The 25013-nt window shown below is 33.8% G+C and overlaps 1 protein-coding gene across 5 annotated transcripts in view; it reads left to right on the forward strand.

Annotated features, from left to right (window-relative positions):
* The first annotated feature begins 649 nt into the window (after positions 1-649).
* CLCN3 (chloride voltage-gated channel 3) overlaps positions 650-25013 on the forward strand; it is an 83535-nt gene continuing 59171 nt past the window's right edge. The window contains exons 1-2 of one of the 5 annotated variants that reach the window (XM_003773078.4): positions 650-1229; positions 8758-8933. In XM_003773078.4, the coding sequence (XP_003773126.1) occupies positions 8774-8933 (160 nt within the window). In that variant the 5' untranslated portion in view covers positions 650-1229; positions 8758-8773. Of the gene's footprint in view, positions 1230-8757; positions 8934-19719; positions 20074-25013 lie in introns of those variants that run through there. The other 4 variants (XM_012552126.3, XM_031942791.1, XM_003773079.4 and 1 more) reach the window with 4 other exon arrangements.

The following is a 25013-nucleotide window of genomic DNA, read 5'->3' on the forward strand; positions in this document are numbered from 1 at the left end:
CCGCCAAACTCACTGCCCTCTGCCTGGTAATGTCTTCTCCTTACCCCTCCCTCATGAAACGTGGTATCTCCTAACCTCTCCCCGCAAGGATTGACGATTTCTCTCCTGACCCTAGGGATGCTAATTCCCTTTTAAGCGTGCCCCAACCTCACGGGGTGTTTCCTTTCTAGTGGTAAATGGCAAGTTCCACAGGAAGCCTGCCCTTTCCGTCATTCATTATTAAAGCCGCTTTCCATGCTCTCCCCGCTCTATTTCATAGTCACCATTCCCGATGTCTGTTTTGTCTGTCATCTATCCCCCTAAATAAATCTACCTTTTGCCAAAGAGAATGGCCTTTGTGAATTCTTCCCAGGGCTGAAGCCCAACTTTTGGTGCTTTACTAAAGCACATCACCTGGTGCCTGTCATCATTCGGTGCTGCATCAGCCAGATCTGTTGTTATTACTTAATTCTTGTTCCGAGAGCGGCGGGTAATAATTGTTCTCTACACGCCCACGCCTGCAAAGCGCCGAGCACATCCCAGCCCATTCTCCCAAGGATGTCAGAGTGTAAGCCCAGGATGCGCTCTCCAGCAGCTCCCCCGAGCACCTGCGGCGGGCCACGAGAGACGTGACGGACATTCCTTTCACGTCCTCGCCTGCGCGATGACGTCACCACGCCGCCGACGCCCCGCCCGGCCTTTTCCGGCTCCTTCTCCTCCAGCTTCTCTGGGTCAGTCCGGGCTGGCGCGAGTCGGGGTCCTTATCCTGGTGGTGTCGCGTAGATCCGCGGCCTGGCCTCGGGGGCTGGGGTGACTAGGCAGGGCCGGAGGGCGTGGCCTTGGGCCGGGCCTCGTCGGGCTGCGCAGGGCCGGTCCTCCCTTGCCCCTCCCCCCCGGGAGGTCCAGCATGGGTCCCGCTGGCATCCGCTGACGGCTCCTGCGAGAGGTTCATTTTATTGTGTGGGAAGTGGGTGAGCCGAATACGAGAAGCAGCTGATTTCATGCCGCTCCCGTGCTTGGAGGAGGACCAAAAAAAAAAAAAGTCCCACCTGGCAAACATTCCGTGTCCTCTTCCTCAGTAGCAACCCTCAGGTATCTCCTCATCCGCAAGAGTGTTTGGGTTTTGCTTTTGCTTTTCTCAAAGTCCGTGGACGCCCCCCGAGTAGCTAGGTCTCCAGGGTGATCAGATGCAGGATACCGAGGCCGCTCCAATTCCAGCCACGGGTTTTGCTATGCCTCTGAGCTGTGAGGTGAGTTACAACGTCTAGCAATAAAGAGCTCCTGGTAGGTAGTTCTCACGTTCAGGCTTGGGGCCGGGTGGCGGGGGCGGGGGGAGCCTCCTGGAGTCGGAGGCTCTGTCTGACCAGCTGCTGCACGCTGGCTTTCTCGGGTGACAGATGAGCCCACGTGATAGTTAACGCTGACGGATTCTATTTACACCCTTGCCTGTTCACTCTTGGAGACATCGTCGAATCCTCTTTTACGTGGCTTTGGAAGAGAGTCATATATTTAACGAAGTTTGTGCTCAGACTGGGTTGGTTTTTTTAATCGTGTGTTAAGCATTCCCAGGTTTTCCAATGAATCCTTTTTGATATTGGGCCCTAATAAAAATAGCTACCATTTATAGAGCGCTTAACACTTGTAATTTCATTCGATCTCTATTTGAATTGACTACTATTCATATATATGTATATATTTATGTATTAGTATGTGTACACATATGTATATGCATACATATAAGTTTGTGTATATAGGTGTGTCTATGTATGAGTGTGTTTATACACACATATATGGCAATCCTGATATTTTGCAGTAAACGTACATGTACAACACTTCCCCCTTTTTTTCTTTAAAGTTGAGGGCATTAAAGATAATTATAGACCTTTTACTGGATAAAATGGAACAAAACATTCCAGTTCATTACAAATTGCATATTTAAGGATTGATACAACAGATTTGAAAGTTTTTCAGCTTTTAAATATAGTGTAATCATTGTGATTTATATGATTGGCTTATTTGGTTGAGATCCTTTCAGAAATAAATACTGTTTTTCATCTCTGCAAATGGTGCAGAATTGGTCTTTTAGGTCATTTTAATCCTCTAGGCCAGAGTGGGGGTATTTTAAATGAAGTAAACTAACCTCTTTTTGCAAGTCACTAGAAAATAAGTTCAGGTTCATAAGTATGTACTATATAAAAAATGTTGCTGTGATTTGTGTTTTAAATGTGGGAAAGATATTTGACATCTGGTTACAAGATTCCCTCTACCCCCTAAATTGAGAATAGTTGAATGTCTGTCTTTTTAGTTAGTAGCCATTTTGATTTTGGGGGCAATTTTTGTGGGAGGAAGAGGAGTGGAGATTTGAAATGAACAGATTGGTTTTTCCATGGATGGTGGAGGTAGGTTTGTAATAATCTATTTACTTTAGATCAGTGGAGTCTGCATTAGAGTAATGAGTTGATATATGGTTTAGCAGAGTATGGGTGGGCTTGAAATTGATTATAGAAACAAGAACTAAGGAGGTCATATAGGTAATCTAGTGCAATCCTTTCCCTTTAGATATAGAGAAATTGAGGCCCAGAAAGATTGTAAATCTGAAAGAAGTTGCAGAGGTGCCTCGTTCCTTTTCTATTAGGCCTACTCATGACATTCATTGACATGGACATTGCCAATTCTGTTAGTGCACTCAGTGCTAAAAAGCCATTCATTGCTGTTTTAGAGCAAACTAAGCTACATGATTAGGATACCAAAGAAGTATTTCCAGAATGAGTAATTCTTTGGTTAGACAAGCAAATAATGCCTTTGCTTATGTGTATTTTTTCGACATTTTTATCCTTGTGTTTCTCCTTTGCTTAGCCTTATATACTTCCAAATCTGTTTTCTTCTTTTTTCCTTTTTTTTTTTCTTTTTTAATTTACCCTGGCCTTTATTCATTATACCTATCTCAATAATTTAATTAGTATTTGAAAATGTTTGCTGTTAAATCAATGTACATGAAACTTCTCTAATCTAATGACATTAGTAACATAGCTGTTACAGTGAACAATTTAAGTGTAATAAAATGATTCAAGGTGTTACTTTAGTGTATGTATACTTGTGTCTGTATATGTATATATAAGACCCTAATTCCAGGTTTCTTTTTAATATGTAAACATATACACACATAAATAAGATTGACTTTATATTTCATTAAATTGGACAAGGTGAGGAAAGAGTCCCTCAAGACGGTCCTTCCTCAGATCTTCTCCCTATCTGTCAGGGCAAATGTACAAAGATTTTGAGCCATACTATTTTCTCTTAAGGGTTTATTTCTGATCCATAAATGGATATCAGAAAGATTTGTGGGTCCACTCTGAGCTTTCTTTGATAAATTCACATCTACAAAAACTCTCCAAATTCATACCTTGTGACTAACATCGTAAAGCTGTTGCTTTTTATAACCTTTATACTGTTTAACTTCATTTTAAAAATGAGATATGATCACCTGAACGTTCAAGCAATGATACTGATCTTTTCCAGGCAAGGAAATTTATAGTAATTTTTGACTTCATACTACTCATGTATTGACAATTTTGATCACCTTTCCTTAATATTTCCTGAATCATCTCTTTCTATGCTATTATAATGCAGCCTTATTTTCATGTATAGATTAGAAAACTATGGAGAGAGTGTCAAAGAAGACACATGGGTCTGGATGTAATAGAGAACCTTTTGAATATATTGACTTGAGCAGAGGGGAAAATTATTAGGTCCCAGCTTTAGGTAGATCACTTTGGCTGCTTATAGGGTGGATTGGTGTGGGAATAAACTGAGTTAAGGAGATCAACCAGCTGTAGTGCAGTAATAGGCAATGGCCTGCACTAGGGTGGCAGCTATAAAAGTAGGAAGACATGAGAGAGATTGGTGAAAATAGAAATGACAAGACTTGGCAATAAATTTGGATATTCTTTGTGATTATTAGTGATGTCTTAGAAAGAGAAATGAGAGTGACACAAGAAAATCAAGAAAAAATTCAACAGCTTGATAAAAGATACACAAAAAATACTGAAGAAAATGATACCTTAAAAATCATAATATGCTAAAACAGAAATGGTAAAAGAATATACAAAGCTAATTAGAAGAATGCTTTGAAGAACAGAACTGGATAAATGCAAAAAAAGGCACAGAAATTCACTGAAGAATAAAAATTCTTTTAAAGATTGAATTGGAGAAATGGAAAAGGAGGTACAAAAACTCACTGAAGAAAATAATTTCTTAAAAATTGAAATTGAGCAAATGGAAGCTAATGGCTTTATGAGAAACCAAAAAATAACAGAACAAAACCAAAAGAATGAAAAAATAGAAGACAATGTGAAAGATCTCATTGTAAAAACAATTGATCTGGAAAATAGAGCCAAAAGTATCATCTTCCAAGAAATTATCAAAAAAAAAACAAAAAAAAAAAACTGCCCTGATATTCTAGAACCAAAGGGTAAAATGGAAATTAAAAGGATCCATTGAAAAAGATCCCAAAATGAAAACCCTTAGGAATATTATAGCCAAATTCTAGACCTTCCAAGTCAAAGAGAGAACATTGCAAGCAGCTAGAAAGAAACAATTCAATGTTGTGGAAGGACAATAATGATAGCATGGGATTTAGTAGCTTCTACATTAAAGCATTGGAAGGCTTAGAATATGATATACCAGAGGACAAAAGAGTTAGGATTATATCCAAGAATCACCTTCTCGAAAACCTGAGTGTAACGGGGGCAAATGAACATTCAGTGAAACAGTATTTTCAAGCATTCTTGATGAAAAGAATAGAATAGAAAATTTGACTTCCAGATACAAGACTCAATAGAAGCATAAAAAGGTAAACAAAAAAGAGAAATCATAAGATATATGATTAAACTGTTTACATCCTGCATGGGGAAATGATACTCATTACTCCTAAGAACTTTCTCATTTATTGGGGCAGTTTAAAGGCATATGTATGTAGACAGAGGACGCAAGTGTGAATGAAATGTGAAGGGATGATATTCAAAAAATAAAATTAAGGGGTGAAAGAGGAATGCACTCGAGAAAAGGGAAAGGTAGAATGGGGTAAATTATCATATATAAAAGAAAAGGAAAAGTTTTTACTGTGGAAGGGAATATGGGAGATGTGGGGTAGGAGTGGGTTAACCTTACTCTCTTCAGAATTAATTCAAAGAGGGGATAACATACATACTCAATTGGGTATAGAAATCTGTCTCACACTATAGGAAGGTAGGAGGAAAAGGGAGGATGATAGTAAAGAGGATACATTTTGGGAGGCAGTCAGAAGCAAAACACTTTTGAGAAGAGAGAGAAGAGAGTAAATGGAATGGGAGGGATAGGATTGAAGGAAATACATTCAGTAATTGTAGCTATGAAAAAAATTTTGAAGCAAGTTTCTCTAGTAAAAGCCTCATTTCTTTTTTTTTTTTTTTTTTGAGTTTAGGATCTTTTTTTAAAATCCAATATATGCATACATATTTATACAGTTATTTTGCTGCACAAGAAAAATCAAATCAGACTGAGATAAATGAGAAAAAATGCAAACAAACAATAACAAAAAGAGTAAAAATTCTATGTTGTGAACTACACTCAATTCCCACAGTCCTTTCTCTGCGTGCAAATGGTTCTCTTCATCACAAGATCACTGGCAGTGGTCTGAATCATCTCATTGTTGGTGGGTGCTGCATCCATCAGAATTGATCATTGTATATATAATCTTGTTGCCATGTCTCCTGGTTCTGCTCATTTCACTTAGCATCAGTTCATGTAACTCTCTCCAGCCTCTCTGAAATCATTCTGCTGACCATTTCTTATGGAACAATAATATTCCATAACATTCATATACCATAACTTATTCAACCATTTTTCAACTGATGGCTATCCATTCAGTTTCCAGTTTCTTGCCTCTACAAAAAGGGCTGCCACAAACATTTTTGCACATGTGAGTCCCTTTCCCTCATAAAGGTTTCATTTCTCAAATACATGGAATACTATGTCAAATTTATAGAAAATAAGAGCCATTCCCTAACTTATAAATGATCAAGAGACACAAACAGTTTTCAGATGAAGTAATCTGTTATGGGCCAGTACTAAGTGGAATTGAGGAGACAATGGTTAAATCTACTTTAGCACTGATTTAATCCTACAACTAATAAAGGTTTCCTAGTGATATAATGATTGGTGTATACTCAGTGGGGAGCAGGAGCCTTAGCCATGATGGGCATTCGGAGAGAAGGCAAAGGACTGGTGGCAGGAAGTTAAGCTCTTGGAACCAAGGAGAGGTAGGTCTCTAAAAAAGCTAACTGGGCCCCAGAAAAGGAGACAAGACTTTGAAGGAGATGATAAAGAATTTGGACTTTAACACCTGGCTGCACTTGTGATTACTAACACCTGGCTGCCTCCAGAGACCCCAAGAAAACCTCAACAGAGAACATTACATTTTAAAGAGAACATTACAGTAATCAAAGGTATTTATAGCCATATGAGAAGGCTGTTGATTGGAAGAATGCAAATTGAAACCAATTCTGAGGTACTACCTTATGACTGGCTAATAGGACAGAAAAATAGAATGACAGTTGTTGAGGGAATGTGGGAAAAATGAGACATTAATGCACTATTGCTAGAGTTATGATTTGATTCAACAATTCTTTAGAGCAATTCAGAACTATGCCTGAAGGGTTATAAATTGTGCAGACATACCCTTTGACCTATCAGTGTTGCTACTAGGTCTGTATCCAGAAAGATAAAAAACAAAAAGGAAAAGGACCTATTATGGATGAAAATATTTGTTGCAGCTCTTTTTTGGTAGCAGGAGTTGGAAACTGGGAGGATGCCCATCAATTGTACTGTGTACAAGGTAACAACAGAATTTTAAGATCATCAGCTGTGAATGACTTATCTATTCATAGCAATACAATGATGTAAGACAATTCTGAAGAACTTATGATGAAAAATGCTATCCATCCCTAGACCAAGAACTAACTGATGGTGTCTGAATGATTGAAACATATTCTTTAAAAAAAATGCTTTCATTTTCTTGAGGAATTTTTTTAAACTTATCTTTCACAACATGACTAATATGGAAATATTACGAATCTTTTGGAATTCTGATTGGTTATCACATTGCTTGGAGTTAAGCCTTTCCAAGTTATTTATGATAGTGTTGTTATAAATATATATTTTTACAAATTTTATAAATGAGAAAACTGTGTGTTAACTTTTCAGGGACCTATAGGTGACTCCAATCATTCTGATATTTAATGCATTCCTTACAGCTCCATAGAGGTCAAATAAAATGCAATCCAAATAAAAAATGAATAAATATTCATGTTTCTTTAATGATTTTTATTATAATTTTGGTATATTATAAGAAATTAGAAAATATACATAATTATATGTTGGAGATGATTAACTTAGGTATTGTTAGCAATTGGTGACATTTCTGTTTTTGATAATTTCTGTTTTCACCATGAAATTTGTATTTCTGCAAATAAACATAACTATTTTTATTACTATTTGATTATGTTTTTATAAACAGAATCAGAAAAGTGTTAGTCTTTTTTTTAGGACTTTACCAAAAGCATATTTTTTTTGTACTTCTATTTTGTAATGTTTATTTAGAAAATTTTAAGGTAGCCGTAGATATTTACAACTCTAGAATAATAGTTTCTTTCTACTCCTTTCCTTTAGTATGCCTTTGGTACAATGTATATTTGGTCAGATACATATTTTCTCCTACCTTCACTCTTCCTCCTCCATTGAAAAAAGCAAGAAAGACAAAATCTCTTGTTGTGCACATATATGGTCTAGCAAAACAGATTCCTTCATTGGCTAAGTCCAAAAAAAATGCTTCAATCTGTACTCTTGAGTCCCTCAGTTCTTTCAGGAAGTGAGTAGCATGTTTTATCTTCAGTTCTTTAAAATTATGGTTGGTCATTTAATGTCTCTTACAAAGCTATGGTCTCTCTACCTGCTTGTAAAGACTCTTTCAATCTCTTATTCTTAGAACTTTTAAGACTTTTGAGTGGTACACTTCTGTTAGATGCAAATTTTTACAGTCATATAATTTTAGCTCTAGGAAGGACAATAGAAATCATCTACTCCAATCCTCATTTTACAGACAAGAAAGATGAGATCCATTGAGTTTCATTAATACCTAATATCTCCGAGATCACTTTAAAATGACAAAAACATTATTTCCTAAGAATATGCCAATCCATATGGAACTCTTCCTTTACATTTATTTTCTAACTTATGCTTTATAAAATCCCTTTTTGTAATCATACTTGTCTCCTGCAGTTTTGCTCCTTAGTGGAAAGTAAGTGGTTAGAAATGTATTAAAAGAACATAGTAAATAATAAATACTAATTCTCTATATAATTAAAATGAGAGTATTGAAAATAAGAATGTTATTTATTATTGGGCTTGAAAAATGTAACGTGACTTAATCTTTCATTAAATAGTAACCATTTATCTAACCCATGAATATAATAATAATCTAGAATATAAATACTGAATTAAAGAACAATGAAGGGATGTTATAGAATTTTAAAAAAAAATCATTCACCAGGAGATTTTTATCTTATAAAAACTGAATTTTTAATAGGTAAGCAGAATAATAATAATAATGGAATGTAATTTTACCTTTAAGCTCTGAAATCTCATTTAGGTTTTGTTTTTTGGTATTGGTACATATTGCATAGTGTAGTACTAACTAATAAGAAAATATTAAAATAAAGTTCTTTCTAAAATTTTCTTTAGTTCATCAAATAACTAAATGGAGTCTGAGCAGCTGTTCCATAGAGGTTACTATCGAAACAGCTACAACAGTATAACAAGTGCAAGTAGTGACGAGGAACTTTTAGATGGAGCAGGTGTTATTATGGACTTCCAGACCTCTGAAGATGACAATTTGTTAGATGGTGATGCCTCAGTTGGTAAGTTGAATTTGTAGCTTCTATTTTGGATGATGTATATTGTTTGAAGTACTTATGTGGAAGATTTAATTAATGCTAGCTTTTCCAAGAATAAATATTTTACTATTTTGTAGTAGTTTCCTATTTTCAAAACTGGTAATAACTTTTCCTTTCATTTTAACTTAATTTCATTTTACTTGGTTTATGATATATTTAGAATTTGTGTAATTGGCAAATCTGATAAAATAATAGTTGTTCCTAAACTCTTTCTCTCTGAAACTATGTGATTTACTATAGGAGAGAAGTGTTACTGATACGTTGTGAGGTAAAGATAAATTGGTAATTTTGGATCAGCAAAGAGGTACCAAGAATTCCTGTAATTAGCAGCAAGAGTCTTATCTAAATCATCTCACCTTTTTCTGTTGACTAAGATGTTGGAGCGGCTATGGGAAGTATATCATAATGGCAGCTGCTCACAGGCTTCTGTCATTATCTGTAAGACCCACTAGTTGGATATGATTGATCTTTTGTGCAACTCTTGCAATACATTTATGGCTTTGGAAACTATCAGTAGGAAAAAGATCTTTAGCCTTGTGTCTTTGCCTTAAGTAGAAGAAGCTGGTAGTGTTGATAGAAAGAGTACATTATTGGCAGAGTAATACTCTTAAGTCTGTACAGATCACAATAACAAAAGGAAAGTGCTTCCTTTTGTCTATGGACAATTTTTTTGAGTTGGGAAATGTTTTAAAAATTTGTGATATTGAGAATAACAAAATCAAAAGTCATATTAAATACTTTGAACACAAACTTGACATTTTATACACAGGCTAAAGAAATAGTGGAAAATTATTCTAAAATGTAGGAAAATGTTTCTCAAAAATCCCAGTAAAGATAACCAATCAGCATTTACAAGGTCTCAGCTTTGTGTCCTAAACTTTATGGAGTGCTGGGAACATAAGGACTAAAAAGGAAATTGTATATTTACTTGGGGAAGCTCTACTTCTACTTACATTCTTTAAAGTGGTGAGGTCAAGCAATATGCATCCAGACAAGTAAACAAAAACATCTTTGAGAGAGGAAGGCCTAGGGAACAGTACCTGAGTTATTCTTTGGCAGAACTTTGGAATCCATTGTGGCTGACATAAGGAAAGAGTGAATTTCAGACATGGGGAGTCTCTTCTGGAAAATCATAGAGGCAGGAAATGGAATGTACTTGGGAACAGTTAGAAGATTAGTTTGAATGAATTGGGGAATGTATGAAGGGCAATAATATAAAATAAGACTACTAAAAATAAGTGGTATAGCTAGATTTATAAAGGCCAAATCAATGAGTTTATATTCTATTCCAGAGTTAAATTTGGAAGAAGATAATGATATGGTCTTATCTCTATTTTAGGAATATGAAGTTGATATCATGGAGACAAGAGAGACTAGAGATAGGAAAATGGATTAGGAGGCTATTATAATATAGTTGGGAGAGGTTATAAAAGCCTCAACTAGCATAACAGTGGAGTGAGTGGAAAGAAGGAAATGGATATAAGTGATGCTGTGCAAAAATGAGCAGCTAGATTTGTAGCTATTCATATATAGTAGGTGGGAAAGAGGGAAAAAATATGACCTCAGAGTTCTAAATTCTTCTCAGTGTGTTTGTTATCTATTTGACTATATCTCTATTTTATTTTTGATGCTATTTTGTGTACATTTCCTTTGATTCATTTTCATTTACTTCTCTTACTCCATAGTAATTTCTGTATTGGAGATTTTCTTTGTTGACTTGTCATTTTTGTAAGTTGAAATTTCTCATAGAAACTAATGGTAATTTTGTTCCTTTTTCAGTATTTCTCTTTATTTTTGAGGAGGATCTCAAAGGGTTTAATTCCTTTTAGATCTCTCTGCATCTTTCTGGAAATTGCCCTTTTTTCTGGACCCATGACTCACAAGACCCAACTTTTAATTTAAATCTTGGTATTAGCTAGACATAATGGTGAGATTCACTTAATTTCTTTGTGTGTTAATTTCCTTATCTTAACTAGAGCAGGTAATCTTTAAAGACCCAATTAGTGTGGAAGGGGAGACCCAATTTTGTGCAGCTTCAGAATGTAAGATTAGAATCGATTCTATACAACAATAATTTATTAAGTTTAGAGCATTATATTAGTTTGAGGAAAGAGAAAGACACAAATGAAACAGTTTCTTTTCCTGGGATCACAGATTTAAGCTCTTGAACATTAGTTGATTGAAGTGTACTTGTAGCCAGAGGTGATCCCTATATCTCACTATGTAGATAATCAGACAAGCCATTTAACTTCTCTTTACCATTCTCATCTGTAAGCCATATTTGCACTTCACAACTACTTTATATAGTATTGTGAAGAAAGCATTTATAAAACATAAAATTCTATGTAAATTTGTTCATAGGCTTATCATTTTTTATCTGGAAAATATCTAAGACATTATACACTCCATTTTCCTCATTTTATGAGTTATAGGAAATGGAATTTTAAAAAGTTAATTGATTCGCATGATTCACAGGTTGTAAGCTCAGGGAAAAGATTCAAACTGAGATCTGGCTCTGAATTCCCTTTTTTTTTTTGATGAGACTTTATCTCTTCAGAGAATATATTATTGTCATCAAGACTTCTTTATTGATGATATTTTGTTTTTAAACCATTGTACTTTGTTTTAAAAATAACTAAGTTATTTGGTTCCAATAATCTCTTTTTTTAAAAAAAAATGTTGATAATATATCTGATGCAGTGTCAGTCTTGAATTCTCAGAATATTATAAGACTCATTTAATAAACAAAAGTTTGTCCTTATGGCTAAAGCCAAATTAAGAAGATTTTCTTAAGATTTATGTTGGCTCAAACCTTTAAATACTATATTTTGAATTAAAGAGTATTTAAGTCTTAAAGTGATTTAGATTGTCAGCCCAGTTAAGCCAATCATTAAAAAGATCATAAACTACATTGCAAATGTTAAGATTTATTTTTATTTTATTTATCAATAAGATAATGAAGTCTGTATTGTCTTATAATTACAGTAATACACTCAGATGTTTATTTTACTCTTAGAAAAGTTAAAAAATTTACTGGAGGTAACTTGTATGTGCGCATTGGCAAATGGTATCCATAATCTCTTTTCATTTTGGATCATGTTACGGAAATTTGAGTGTTAATATTTTATATGCAAATATAATACATAATTTTGCTGAATGATTTGAGGAGGATGCAGAATGGGAGTGTTGATGTCGCTTTACCACCTTCCTTCCTTCTTATCGAGGAGCATAGGATAGTCGAGAGAGAGTCCCTAGATTTGGAGTCAGATATCAGTTAGACTCCTGGCCCTGCTACTTTTTGTTTTTGTGATATTGGACAAGTCTCTTTATTTGCCTCTCTGGATTTGTTTCCTCATCTCTCTGAAAGTGTTAGACTATACATGGACTCTCCCATCTATAGAATTTTATGATGTAATATACCAGAAAATATTGCATTAGGAAATTACACATTCTTGAATTTTCAAGGGATTTGTTTTCTTTATGGATATATGAGTAGCTTTTATTGATACCTTTTGTCTTTCCTTCTGTCATTCATTTCCTTTTATCCCCCAGTCTCCATCTTAGTCTCTTCAATATTAATTTCCCATATTTTGTTATCTTTGTCATCTTTGCCAGGTTTTTGGGTATGGGTTAATGTTCATTTCTTTTACCATTAATGATTTGCTGGGAAATGTTTTCATGTAAAAATGTGTACATATTTTCATAGTTGTCACTTCTATTGAAAAACAGTTTTTTCATATCCTTTGACCACTTATCTGTTTAAACCAAGTTCTTTATCCCTCAACTTTGGAAAAAGTAATTTACTTATTTCAAATGCAGCTTATTTTCCTATTCATTATTTCAATAAACAAATATTAAATATCTACCATGTATAGACTATAGTATACCAGAAAGAATAATCTATATATTAAACAAATGGTAAAAGTATCAGAAAGGAGCTAAACCAAGCTATATGGAAATCAGTTGTGAATTCAGAAAACATCCTGTAAAGAATGATATAAATTTATAGACAAACTCTAATAGGATTTCACCTTCCTTATAGTTCTTTTGGAAGTGGATTGGGGTTAGCAATTGGAAAGTCATAGGGGAAATTTTTTATTTTTTTTTTTCCTGAGGACTTAATCTTATCCAAAAAGGGAAAAAAAAAATCATCATTATTTTTAAATGATAAATAAAATACCTCTCAGAATGGACTCATCCAAAATGATTTCTAAAAATAAAATGATTGGGAGACTTTATGTAAAGGAATATCATCTCAGAATATCACAATGTTTTACAGAGCTCAAACTTGAAGTAGAGTAAAAAGAGGACTGTTGGTCTTGCCTCTAGGGGGCATTGTAATATCAATTGTAAAATTATGTATTGCTATTACCGGGAGATTTAAGATCATAGCGTCATAGTTTTAGAGCTAGATGAGACATTAGAAGTTACATCTAGTCTAACTTTCTCATTGAATACATGAAGAAATGGAAACTGAGCCCAGGTTCTTTGACTGCAAAGCTGCTCCTTTTTCTATGACACCATGCTACTACTCTTTTATTTGTTTTATAAGAAACCTGAAATTTCCATGGTTGATCATAATGGGAAAATATTTACATTGCAATTATATTAGTGGGTATATCCCATGTTGTAACCTTGATTCTTAATAAAATTGGGAAATTGGCAAAATGTGAAAACTAATCTTTGGAAAAACAGTTGAAGTAGATTTGAGCCATTTTTATTGTAGCTCCTGGCTTCCGGAACCAGAGGGAGAAAAAATGGCAAGCGTGATGTTTAAAAGGTTTGAGAGACATGGTTTCTGGGTAATTAATCATTTTGGCAGATAATTGATAAAAGAGATCAGTGACTCAACCTTTATATATGCTTAGAAAGTAAATGTTCCTGGGAAGGGCTATCAATTCTGGTTAACAATGAGAAGAATGAATATTATAATGAGAGGTAAACCTATTCTAATGAGGGTCTGAGAGATGAGTGCTCCCAGACTACTTCCAGTATCAAGCAATCTAAACAAAGGATCTATTCTTCTTCATAAAGGAAACTATAGTATAGAAGTGGAACACAATTTTCTGGAATATACCTTGGATTAAATTCTTGGTAAGAATTTTAATTGGCTTTAATTTCTTCATCTGAAAATTCTTCATATTTTGAAATGAAAAAATTAAAACCATTTCTAGTTATATGAAAATAATTCTCTCAATCACTATTAATCAGAGTATTGCAAATTAAATTAACTATGAGGTACCACTACACACCTCTCAGATTGGCTATATGGCAGGAAAAGATAGAGATAAATATCGGAGGGATGTGGGAAAACTGGGGCACTGATTCATTGTTGGTAGAGTTGTGAACGGATCCAACCATTCTGGAGAGCAATTTGGAACTATGCCCAATGGGATATCATACTGTGCATACCTTTTGATCCAACAGTGTCTTTATGGGTCTGTATCCCAAAGAGATCATAAAAAAGGGAAAAGGACCTACATGTGCAAAAATATTTAAAGCAGCTCTTTTTATAGTGGCAAGGAGCTAGAAATTGAGTGGATGCCCATTAGTTGGGGAATGGCTGAATAAATTATGGTATATGAATGTAATGAAATATTAATCTATAAAAAGTGATGAACAGGTTGATTTCAGAAAAGCCTGGACTTAATATGAACTGATGCTGAGTGAAGTGAGCAAAAACAGGAGAACATTGTAAACAGTAACAACAAGATTGTATAATGATCAACTGTGATGTACTGGCTCTTTTCAACAGTGAGGTGATCAAGGCAATTCCAGTTGACTAGAGATGGAAAATGTCATCCACATCTAAAGAGAGAGCGAACCATAAAGAATACGTGTGGATTGAAGCCTAGTATTTTCACCTTTTTTTTTCTTTTTCAGTGTCCCCCCCCCCCCCCCTTTTGATCTGATTTTTCTTGCACAATATGACAAATATGGAAATATTTTAAAAGAATAGCAAATATTTAACCTATATCAGATTACTTGTTTTCTTGGGGAGGAGGAAGGTAAGGAAAAAGTTTTGGAACACAAAAGTTTTACAAAAATGAATGTTGAAAACCATCTTTACATGTTTTTGAAAAAATAAGATACAGAAAGATTTTCTAATTGGGTAGCAAAACAACTCTATTTAGATAAGATGGTTAGGTTGGGTAAATTTTTAGGAAAGATCAGGTACCTCCCCAATAATTTGTTACTTAATAATCATTTCTCGCAAAAGAACCAGAATTGTTAAAACCTTGATGGGTTGGTGGAGTAGTAATATACTTTATAGCAAAAACTGATAATTCACTTTTATACAGTGCTTTAAAACTTACTAAGCGCCTTTCGCACCACAACTTAATGTTTACTAAAAAGAACAATAAAAAATATTTTATTTATAATATGATTTTCCGACATTTTCTTGTCTTCTTCAAAAAAAGGAATTTCTTGCAACAAACTGAGTAGAATAAATGAACAAAGTTGATTGTATCTGAAAAAATCTGCTTTATTCAACAACTATAAGGAAGGCTAGAAGTATTTTAGTGTCAAGTCCTCTCACATCACAATTGATCACTGCATTGACCACTTCTGGAGTCAGTATTGTTTTCAGCTAAGCATTCAGCGAGTAGAATCAAAAATGAGTAAAAAAGATCTGGCCTCAAAATTTTTTTTTTTTCCTTTTTCCCTTGCTGAGGCAATTGGGGTCAAGTGACTTGCCTAGGGTCACACAGCTAGGAAGTGTTAAGTGTCTGAGTCTAGATTTGAACTCAGGTCCTTCTGACTCCAGGGTCTACCACACCCAGTTAGCTCTCCCTTTCAAATATTCTTTATGCACTTATTAGTTCTGTAACCTAATAAAATCACTTAATCTCTTTATTTTCCTCAACTGTAAAATGGGGATAATAATAGCATTGTTATGAAAAATCAAATGAGACAATATTTGTAAATCATTTAGTACCTAGCTAGTTGGTATCATTTAAATGCTTGTTCCCTTTTCTTCCTTTTACATTATTATAAAAATTGTTTTTCTGGTTCATCTTTGCTTTTCCTTGGATTGGTTCATATAAGTCTTCCCTGCAAAAATAATAGCTTTGAGGATCTTATCAAGAAGTATAATCAATAAATATCCTCAAAACTTGAGGATATGTATATCTTTTCCTAGTTTCATCTCAAATCTATGCAGCTTTGTACCAGAGATTTACAACACACAAGTTATCACATTGGTTTATGACACTGAGTCCACATTTATTTTATCCGTCAGTATCATCATCATTGATCTCAGTTAAATGATCCAATGGAACACTATCTTAACTTGCTACACCTGGTGCTGTTAGGGAACCAAATGAAATGAATGAAATTCCTTCAATGTTGTAATTGCCTCCAGTTTCCAAACTTATTAGATTTCTAATAGAATGAGACCACTTAACTTTGAGCTAAGTAGGAGTGGTCCTGAACTAATTTTCAACTCAACTCAATAGAGGGTATATATATAGTTAGTCCCATCAAGATAACAAAATGGAACCACTTTATCTTGATTCCCTGAGGCAGGCCTCTCCCAGAGAAGAGCTTCTCAATAGTTCAAGGAGAGTTTCTCCCTCCCCAAACTCAGAGGTTAGTTTCAGGTTTCCCCCCATCACACCCATTTTCACCCTGATTTTCTCATAAGACAAACGAATATTCTCTGAATGCTGCTCCACTGGCTGTTTACTCAGTAAATATTTATTAAGCACATAGCATAATGTCATGGGCAATCATATATTCAGTAATTTTAAGTTTTATCCAATTCTATATTATAGACTAACACAATATATTATTCTTTTACTATAATCAGTAAATGTTAAACAAATATGGCAGGAAAGTCATGACAAAACTATAATAGGGTTTATTAGCTAATAGAGTATTAATCTGATAATATCTCATAATGTTTGAAGAAGAAAAAAGATATGTTTTCTAGTTAGCTGAACTTATAGAGGTAAGAACAATAATTTTTTAAACTCTATTTTTTAAGTTCAAACATTTTATACATAATATTGAGAGTGACAATCTTAAATTTGAATTCCTCATTACTTTGTGTGTAACTATTTTTCTATTTTGTTTTGTTTCTTCTTTCTTAAAGATTGCTTCTTAAGTTATTCCTAAGAGTATGCATAAGATTCTTGAGTTTGTGCCTGAGACTCTCTTCCCCCACTACTTTAGGCATCATTTAATTCTACTTAATTAATGTCAGTTACATCTTGTCTGAGTCAAAGTCCTCATTTACACCACCACTTTTTAATCTGTTGTCCTTTCTAACCCTGCAAATGGAAAGTACTTTCACTTAGAATCAACAAGTTTAGAAGATTCATTATGGCTTTTTACAACTTTTGATTTATATTTTTAAAAGAATCTAAGTTGAGATAAAACTGTTTCTTATGCATACTTGGTCAGTATATTCTGAATTAAGGACATTATTGATATGTAAAAAATTACTTTGTTAATTAGTACTCAAAATATTTCTTTTAATTTTCCTGTATGCCCGAACTGTGGATCAAGTAGCCACTTGTAAAGCTTTCTAACAATTACAGTAAAACAATTTTAATTTGGAGGAGAGATTTGGAGGCATCAGAATCACGATGTAAAACATAGTCTCATCGTAACAGTGACTGTACATAGTAGGCATAAATTAATATTTCTTTTTAATGATAATAACACTATTGATATAAAGATCTGTGACTATAACTGTACTAGTTTTTGGGAAAACATTTACAGATGAGTATAATTTATAATACCAGACAAAAACAGCCTTATTAATATTGCTTCTTAGCAAAGAATAGATTCCACATGTAGTTGGAATGGAAAGGAGAACAGTCTTTATATTGGCTTCTTTATGTTTGACCTTTCTTAATAGATCCTTTTGTTTAATGGATCTGTAGTAATAACCAGTATAGTTTTTTGGAAAATGGGTATATATCTCTTAGTAAAGTTTTAGTGTTTGGTCTTAGATTTTAAAACATCCTCAGCAGTATTTTTTTTTTTGGGGGGGGGGTCATCATAAGGACAGTTTTGTTTTATTTCTTAAATCTACAAAACTGCCCAATAAATTTGCACTTGTACTCTAGAAACAATTGGAGTCATAGAATTTAGAGTTTGAAAGGACAATACTTTCTCTTTATTTTATAAAGAAATTAAAGCCCCAGGGGGCAGCTAGTGGCACAGTGGATAGAGCACAAGCCTTGAAGTCAGGAGGGGACCTGAGTTCAAATGTGATTTCAGACACTTAACACTTCCCATCTGTGTGATACTGGGCAAATCACTTAACCCCAATTGCCTCAGCAAAAAAAAAGAAAGAAAGAAACTAAAATCCCCAAAGCTACATGACTTGCACCAGTCATTGAGAAACAGTCAGGGTTTGGGCTTAAGTCTTCAAGACATCAAATTTAGTTGAATTTTCCTACTATATTACTACATTTCCTCTAATTTCAATGTGTATGTTTGAGAGAAACAAGTCAATATGTGTATTTCAAATATGTGTACATATGTGTTAACCTATAGTGAACATGTGCTAAAAAAGAAAACTGAAGCAAACACACATATTTTGCATCGGTATATATATTATAGTGGATTTTAGTAAATTTTTTTTTTCTAGTGGAGAGAACACTTGGAGTCAGAAGATCTGGGTTTTTGACTCTACCATTTCAGGAAAATCACTTAACTCCCTTTCTGAGTCTCAGTTTCTTTCTCTGCAAAATGTAGATAAATAGTACTTCACAGGATTGTTATGAATGAAATGTTTGGTAAACCTTAAAGTATGATTTGAAATATTAACTTTTATTATTACATATCACAATATACAACACAACATATATAAACATATGTAGCATATACATTTATACTACATATAAGTTAAATTCTGTAAAATGTGAATTTTTATAAATGGAGAGGCAGCCTGGTATAATGGAATCAGGAGTTCTAGATTTGAAGCTTAGTTTAGATACTAAATAGCTGTGTGACATGTGAAGATTATTTTCAACCTCTCTCTGAGCTTCAGTTCCCAAATTTGTAAAAATGAGGATAATATTACTTTGTCTATGTGTTTTGTTTTTTGCTAAGGAACATGTGTGTATATGTATGCTTTATATGCATATATAATTTGTAATCTTACATATTTATTTTCACCTGTAATTATTGGATCCTCTTTATATTTTCATTTTCTCTTCACTATTATTAAATTTTAGTAGCTAGTCCATTGGAAAAAATGGCCAGAGAATGGAAATACTGTATTCAGTTGCATGAACTTGGACCTTTCTTTATGGAAGGTTGCTGTACTTTGAGCTTTTTATTAGTATGACTGTAATAAAATTATCATAGTTTCTTTCCTTAGCAAAGGTGTTGGAACCTCTTGGTATATTAGAGCCTGAAATTGGCAAGAATCCTAATTTTTTTTCATTCTTCAACTGAGGTCATTATTATAGGCAAAATGCATATTTGTAATTAAGCAAATTGCACATACATTGCAACATGTCAAATCCATACTATGTATCAAATGAAAATGGTTATTGTCCATTTCCAAAACCACTTTTTTAATGGATATTAAGAGTATAATTATTTTTTAATGTTAAGAAAAACCACAAGAGTAAACGCTGCATGCATTTTCTTCTTGTAGCTAGTTCTGAAGCTAAAGGTGGCTTTATTTTTACCCCTAAACCAGTTTCGGCTGTTATTACTTGGAGCTTAGTCATCTTTTACGTAGCTGAGCCCTATTAAGAAGGCTGTACCGCCCCTAAACTCTGCTAGATTGTAGCCACTAGCAACCAGGCTGCAATAATTTCCCTTTGATGACATCATTGGCAGTGGAAGGGCCGGCGGTGGCTGTAGCCGCGGAGCTGCCGCCGTTCTAAGCCGGATCAAATATGGCCCCTTCACAGCCCGCTGCCGCGGTGGAGCTGGGGCTCTCGGGCTTTTAAGCAAGCAAGTCCGCCTTCTTTCTGTTTCTGTTTTTTTCCCCTACTCCTTCTCTTTCTTTTTCTGCCTTTTTTTTTTTTTTTTCCAATTTTAATTCTACTCATGGATATTTCTTCCGATCCTTATTTGCCTTACGATGGGGGAGGAGACAACATTCCCCTCCGAGAATTACATAAAAGAGGTAACACCGGGGTCGGGGGCCGCGCGTGTGGGCGGCTGTGCTGGGCGGGCGGCCTGAACTAACCTTCACGGCTCTCCTGCAGCCCCCGTTTCCATCTTCTTCCTCCTCTTTCCCTCCCCTTCCTTCCCTTCTTCCCTCGTTCCTTCCCCTCCCTCCTCCCTCTCTCTTCGTCCTTCTCTCTGTCTCTTCCCCCCTCACCCTCCCTTCGCCCTCTTCCTCCTCCTGACAGAGGCTTTGGTGCTTTTGTAGCCGTGGTGGTGGGAGGTGGGAAGGGCTCGGGATTCCAGTCTTTTCAGACCTTTGTGCAGTGCAGTCTCTGATTTTTTTTTTCCCTGTGGCAATTTAATGTTGCTTCTATTCACATCTGGAAATTCCTCCATCTTCCTACTATAGCACGCATATTTATTACTTGTTTTACTGGTTTACCAAGACTGTATTGGTTAATATTGGGGGAAAAAAACCTCATCATTGTAGGAACATCCAATTACCGTGAAGCTTTTAAATTGCCCTTTACATTTAATGTAAATTTTTGATTCTCTTTTAAATTACATGATAATGGAGAACATATCTTTGATATTTTTCTTAAACTTGCCAGGAATTTCATTGTAAAAACATTATGGAAATATTTTTGTTGTTAGCTCTGCACATTGGATAAATAAGTTTGGTTTATGTAAAAAGAAAAATCACATTGCATTTCTTGACGTAAGTTTTTTGGTCAGCAGTTCATCATCTGTTAATAATGGTGGATTTTATTGCCCTCATTTTCATAGTGCAAAAAGTCTTGCCACCTTTTAATGTTTTAGAAAGCTTTTGACTGACATTTTTTGCATCTTTTAGGAACAGGGCATGGTTTTTAAATTGAAATTCACTTTGAATTTATTTGAACTTTACATGGAAAAATAATTAGGTCTTTTTTTTTTTGTCTTTTCAGCCTATAGATTTCAAGTCATTTTGTGTGCTTTTGTATCTTTTTATTTTGATAGCAATTTGTGAGAATTATTAACTCTTTATTATCCTATAATGTTTTGGATGATTTTTCCATTTTAAAATAATGAACTTGTTTACCCTAAACGTGACTTAATTTTAAAAAATTAATCTTAAATGACTTTTTTGTTCACAAATAACTCATGTTTCTCAAATGCAGTTTTACAAACAGCCCTTTCTTTAAACAGAAAAAAAGGTGAAAGCTAAAAAGAAGGTGAACTTGTTCACCAGTTGTAATGTTATTCACTGCATGATAATCAAGCAATAAAACAAGACAGCCTGTGTTTTCACTATGAATGATAAGGCAGGGGATCAAGACATTTGAATTCCTTAATGTAAAACCTGTCAGCCCCTATGGTACTTTTTTTATAGTGTTTTTTTTTTTTTTTTTAATAATCAACTAATGTAAATAACACCATGGTTCTATTGTGGGAATTAACATAATCATTACTAGCAGTTCACTCTGAGGTACTTAATTTGTAATATTTTCAATCAGTATTTAATAATCATGCTAATTTTAATATCAAGCCTGTTGAGTTCTTGAGATTATTTTATCAGTGTCTATGATGGGAGATCTTAACTTGAAGTCCCTAACCAAACAAACAAACAAAAAATTGATAGCTATTTCAATTTACTTGGGTTTTGTTCTAATGTTATATCTTTTACTTCATGCATTTGAAATATTCTGAGAAGGATTTTTACAGACTTCACCCAACTGTATTCATTATACAAACATGATTGTCTCATTGATCTGTAAGATCCCTAAAGATTAGGAGTAAGATGATCATGAATTTATTTACTAGCTTCAGCAGTATTAGAGTGGCTGTGGAGGAGAGTTTATTTCTGAAACTTGAAAAAGAATTTTTATGACAGAAAAGATAATATGAGGCAGGTTTAAGCCATTAAAGCTTTAAGCTCCAGTAAGATTTCTGTAACGCTGTACTTTTACAAGGAGTTTACTATAAGTATTTTTTTAAAGCCTCTAAACCAATGTATTATATAGGCTAAGCATATAACTAGGTTATTTGAAAAAGGTATAAATGAATGATATATTGTATTATTTTATGGAAGTGAGGTTGTTTGTAATGCCCTCTCTCTCTTTTTTTTTTTTAAGAATAGGTTTGAAAAGTATTTACCGTGATTACCCACATGATGTCTCGTTTATGTTAACAGAGCCAGAATCTGGACAAAGGGATAATAAAGTCACAGTTTAATTTTTTCTATGCTTTCATGTGTGCATTTGAGAGAGAATATTGAAAGACTGATTTTATTTTTTCTTCCTTAAAACAAACTAACCATAATAAAAATCCTTTACTTAAAAATTCTATAATTCATGTTCCATTGATCATTCAGCTTTATTTTAACCTATTAAAGATATAATCACATAATGATTTGACATTAATTTTTTTAAAAATATATTTGATTGACATCTAAATATATAATTGACAACTTCCTTAGACACTATCAGAAATGCAAATCCTTCCTTTCCAGGAGAACACTTTAGTAGTATATATAACATATATACAGATTATTACAAAATTGGGAAAGTAAAGTGGTATGGATACAAAGTTCTGTTGTAATGCAGAGAAAGAAATGTTCTCTTCTGGATGATTAGAAAATATTTCATAGAAGATGGCATTCAAATTGGGCTTTAAAGAATGGGTAGAATTTTCATAGGTTGAATTAGGAGAAGAATCCTTCTCAGATGAAGAGACTAGTTTGATTGAGCCAAAGTGAAGAAATGATAAAGGAAAAGGCATGTTTAATTGCTTAAAAGCCAAATGTTTCTACAAATGTATTGGCTGCAGAAGCAGACAAGGATGTGATTGGAGAGATCTTACACATTTTAGGTACTTGATGAGTTATTGTTGACAAGATGTATACCCCTAAAATGGAGAAAAAGGCTTTGGAGCCTTCATCTTCTTAGATAAAGCTTCACATATTTCTTATCGTTCAGAATCTGTGTGGCAGGTAGGAATACAGGTTATTGGTTCACTTGTTGATGATTGAGTTTCTTCACTCCATTACATATACGTTGCATTTCATCAGTTAGGATTCTTGATACCTGATTAAGAATTCCAGGTAGATCTATGCTCATAACTCCAAAGGGAGATCTTGTAGCTCATTTAGTATACTGCCATGGGACTATTGTGGAAACAGTTTTAATAAACTAACTTCATCTAAATAGAAAATTAAATTCCTAGTGATTTTTCATTCCATAATATACCTGGCACATAATCTCTTAAAGATAATCATTTTAATTATGTACAATCAGAAGAAATAATATTTATTTGCTGTCAGGGATTTTATTTTTGCACTTAAATAAGAATAAGATGACATAGCTACAGTATGTGAGGCCAATCTTAATTCCTTGTACTTTGCTGTCTAAAATTAACTGGTATTCGAATGTGGTTAATTTTATACTAAATCATGGTATGCCACAAACTCAGAAGACTTGAGTATTCATGACCTTTTAACTTATTAGGGGACCCCTTCCATATTTTTCCTTGTACGTCTTGTTTTTTGGGGAGTTGTCTTTTTTCATAGGTGTAAGGTTTTGTTTTGTTTTTTTAAAATCATGTTACTTTTCCAACTATTGAGATTTCTTTGTTTCTTTCATATCATGAATTCTTAAGCTTAGTTATGTCTCGGACATTATGCCTTTTGCTTCAATTTTAATGTTGAGAAAAATGTTAACATTAAATGACTTTATTTTATATAAAATTATACTTTATATAATTAGTAGTTATTCATGGAGAATTGGTAGTTTATTTTGCTGAGTAGATTTTTATTTCCTAAATTCTGGAGTTGTATTTATCAACCAACATTATCTTTCTAACTTATGATGGCTATTTCTTAGTATAAGGCCGAATGGGCATACTAGATGAACCTGAGGTTTAGACCCTTGCCTTTCATTTACTAATTTAACTGTCAAGAAGTGATCCTTATTTTACTTGCAGAATGTTTGAACACTGATTTTTTTTTCCTAAGTATTTTTAAAATGTATGTGATAAAATGTAGTTTTATATGTTATTATATAGAAGCTAAACTTTAATGGCACAGGTTATTTCATTCTTGTAAGGCAATAAGAAGCGGTCTTTATTCTGTTTGATATGAAGCAATAAATTGGTTATTTTTTACAAAAAGGTATAATCATGATGAAGGTGTGGTGACTGATATTTTTTATGAGCAAATTTGGAGGATAATTATAGTGCCCCCCTGCCTTTAGTCCTTGGAGATGGATTAATTTTTCACTTTATTTAGCATTAAAAAAAATTAACAAGTATTCATTTTTTTCTTCAAGAAAAAAATTTAATCTTAATTATGTTATATTTCTAATCATATATAAAGATGGTTTTCAACATTCATTTTTGTAAGATTTGGAATTCCAATTTTTTTTTTTTCTTTTCTTCCTCCCCTATCTACCTCCTCCCCAAAGTATGAGGCAGTCTGATAGAGGGTATTCATGTACATTCATTTTTAACCTATTTCCATATAAGTCATGTTGGAAAAGAAAAATCAGAACAAAAGGGGAAAACCAGGAAAAAGGAAAAAAAAAACCCAGCAAAAAAAAAGGTGAAAATAGTATACTTCTATCCACACTCAGTCTCCATAGTTCCTTCTTTTTCTTCAAGAGCCCTTTGTTGAATATTATTTTTATTGCATTGTGATTAATCAGTGATGGGTGCTTAGTATTTTATGCTTTTCTAGATTTTTGGTGAGGTCTTTTGATCCCAATACCTGGTCAGTTTTTAGAGGACATAATCTATGAATGAAGTAAAATTAAAATTGTTTTTGTTTCCATTCATTAATTGCTAGAAAACCATCATATCTACTTTTTCTAAAGTTCTGTTCAGATCCTTAAATTCTTTTGCTTAGATTTGTCTGAGTCTAAAAGGGATTTATTGAAGTCTCTATTATACTATCCTTCATTTTAATTAACTTTTCCTTTAAGA

The sequence above is a fragment of the Sarcophilus harrisii genome, chromosome 6 (assembly GCF_902635505.1).
Source record: "Sarcophilus harrisii chromosome 6, mSarHar1.11, whole genome shotgun sequence".
NCBI classification, from domain to species: Eukaryota; Metazoa; Chordata; class Mammalia; order Dasyuromorphia; family Dasyuridae; genus Sarcophilus; species Sarcophilus harrisii.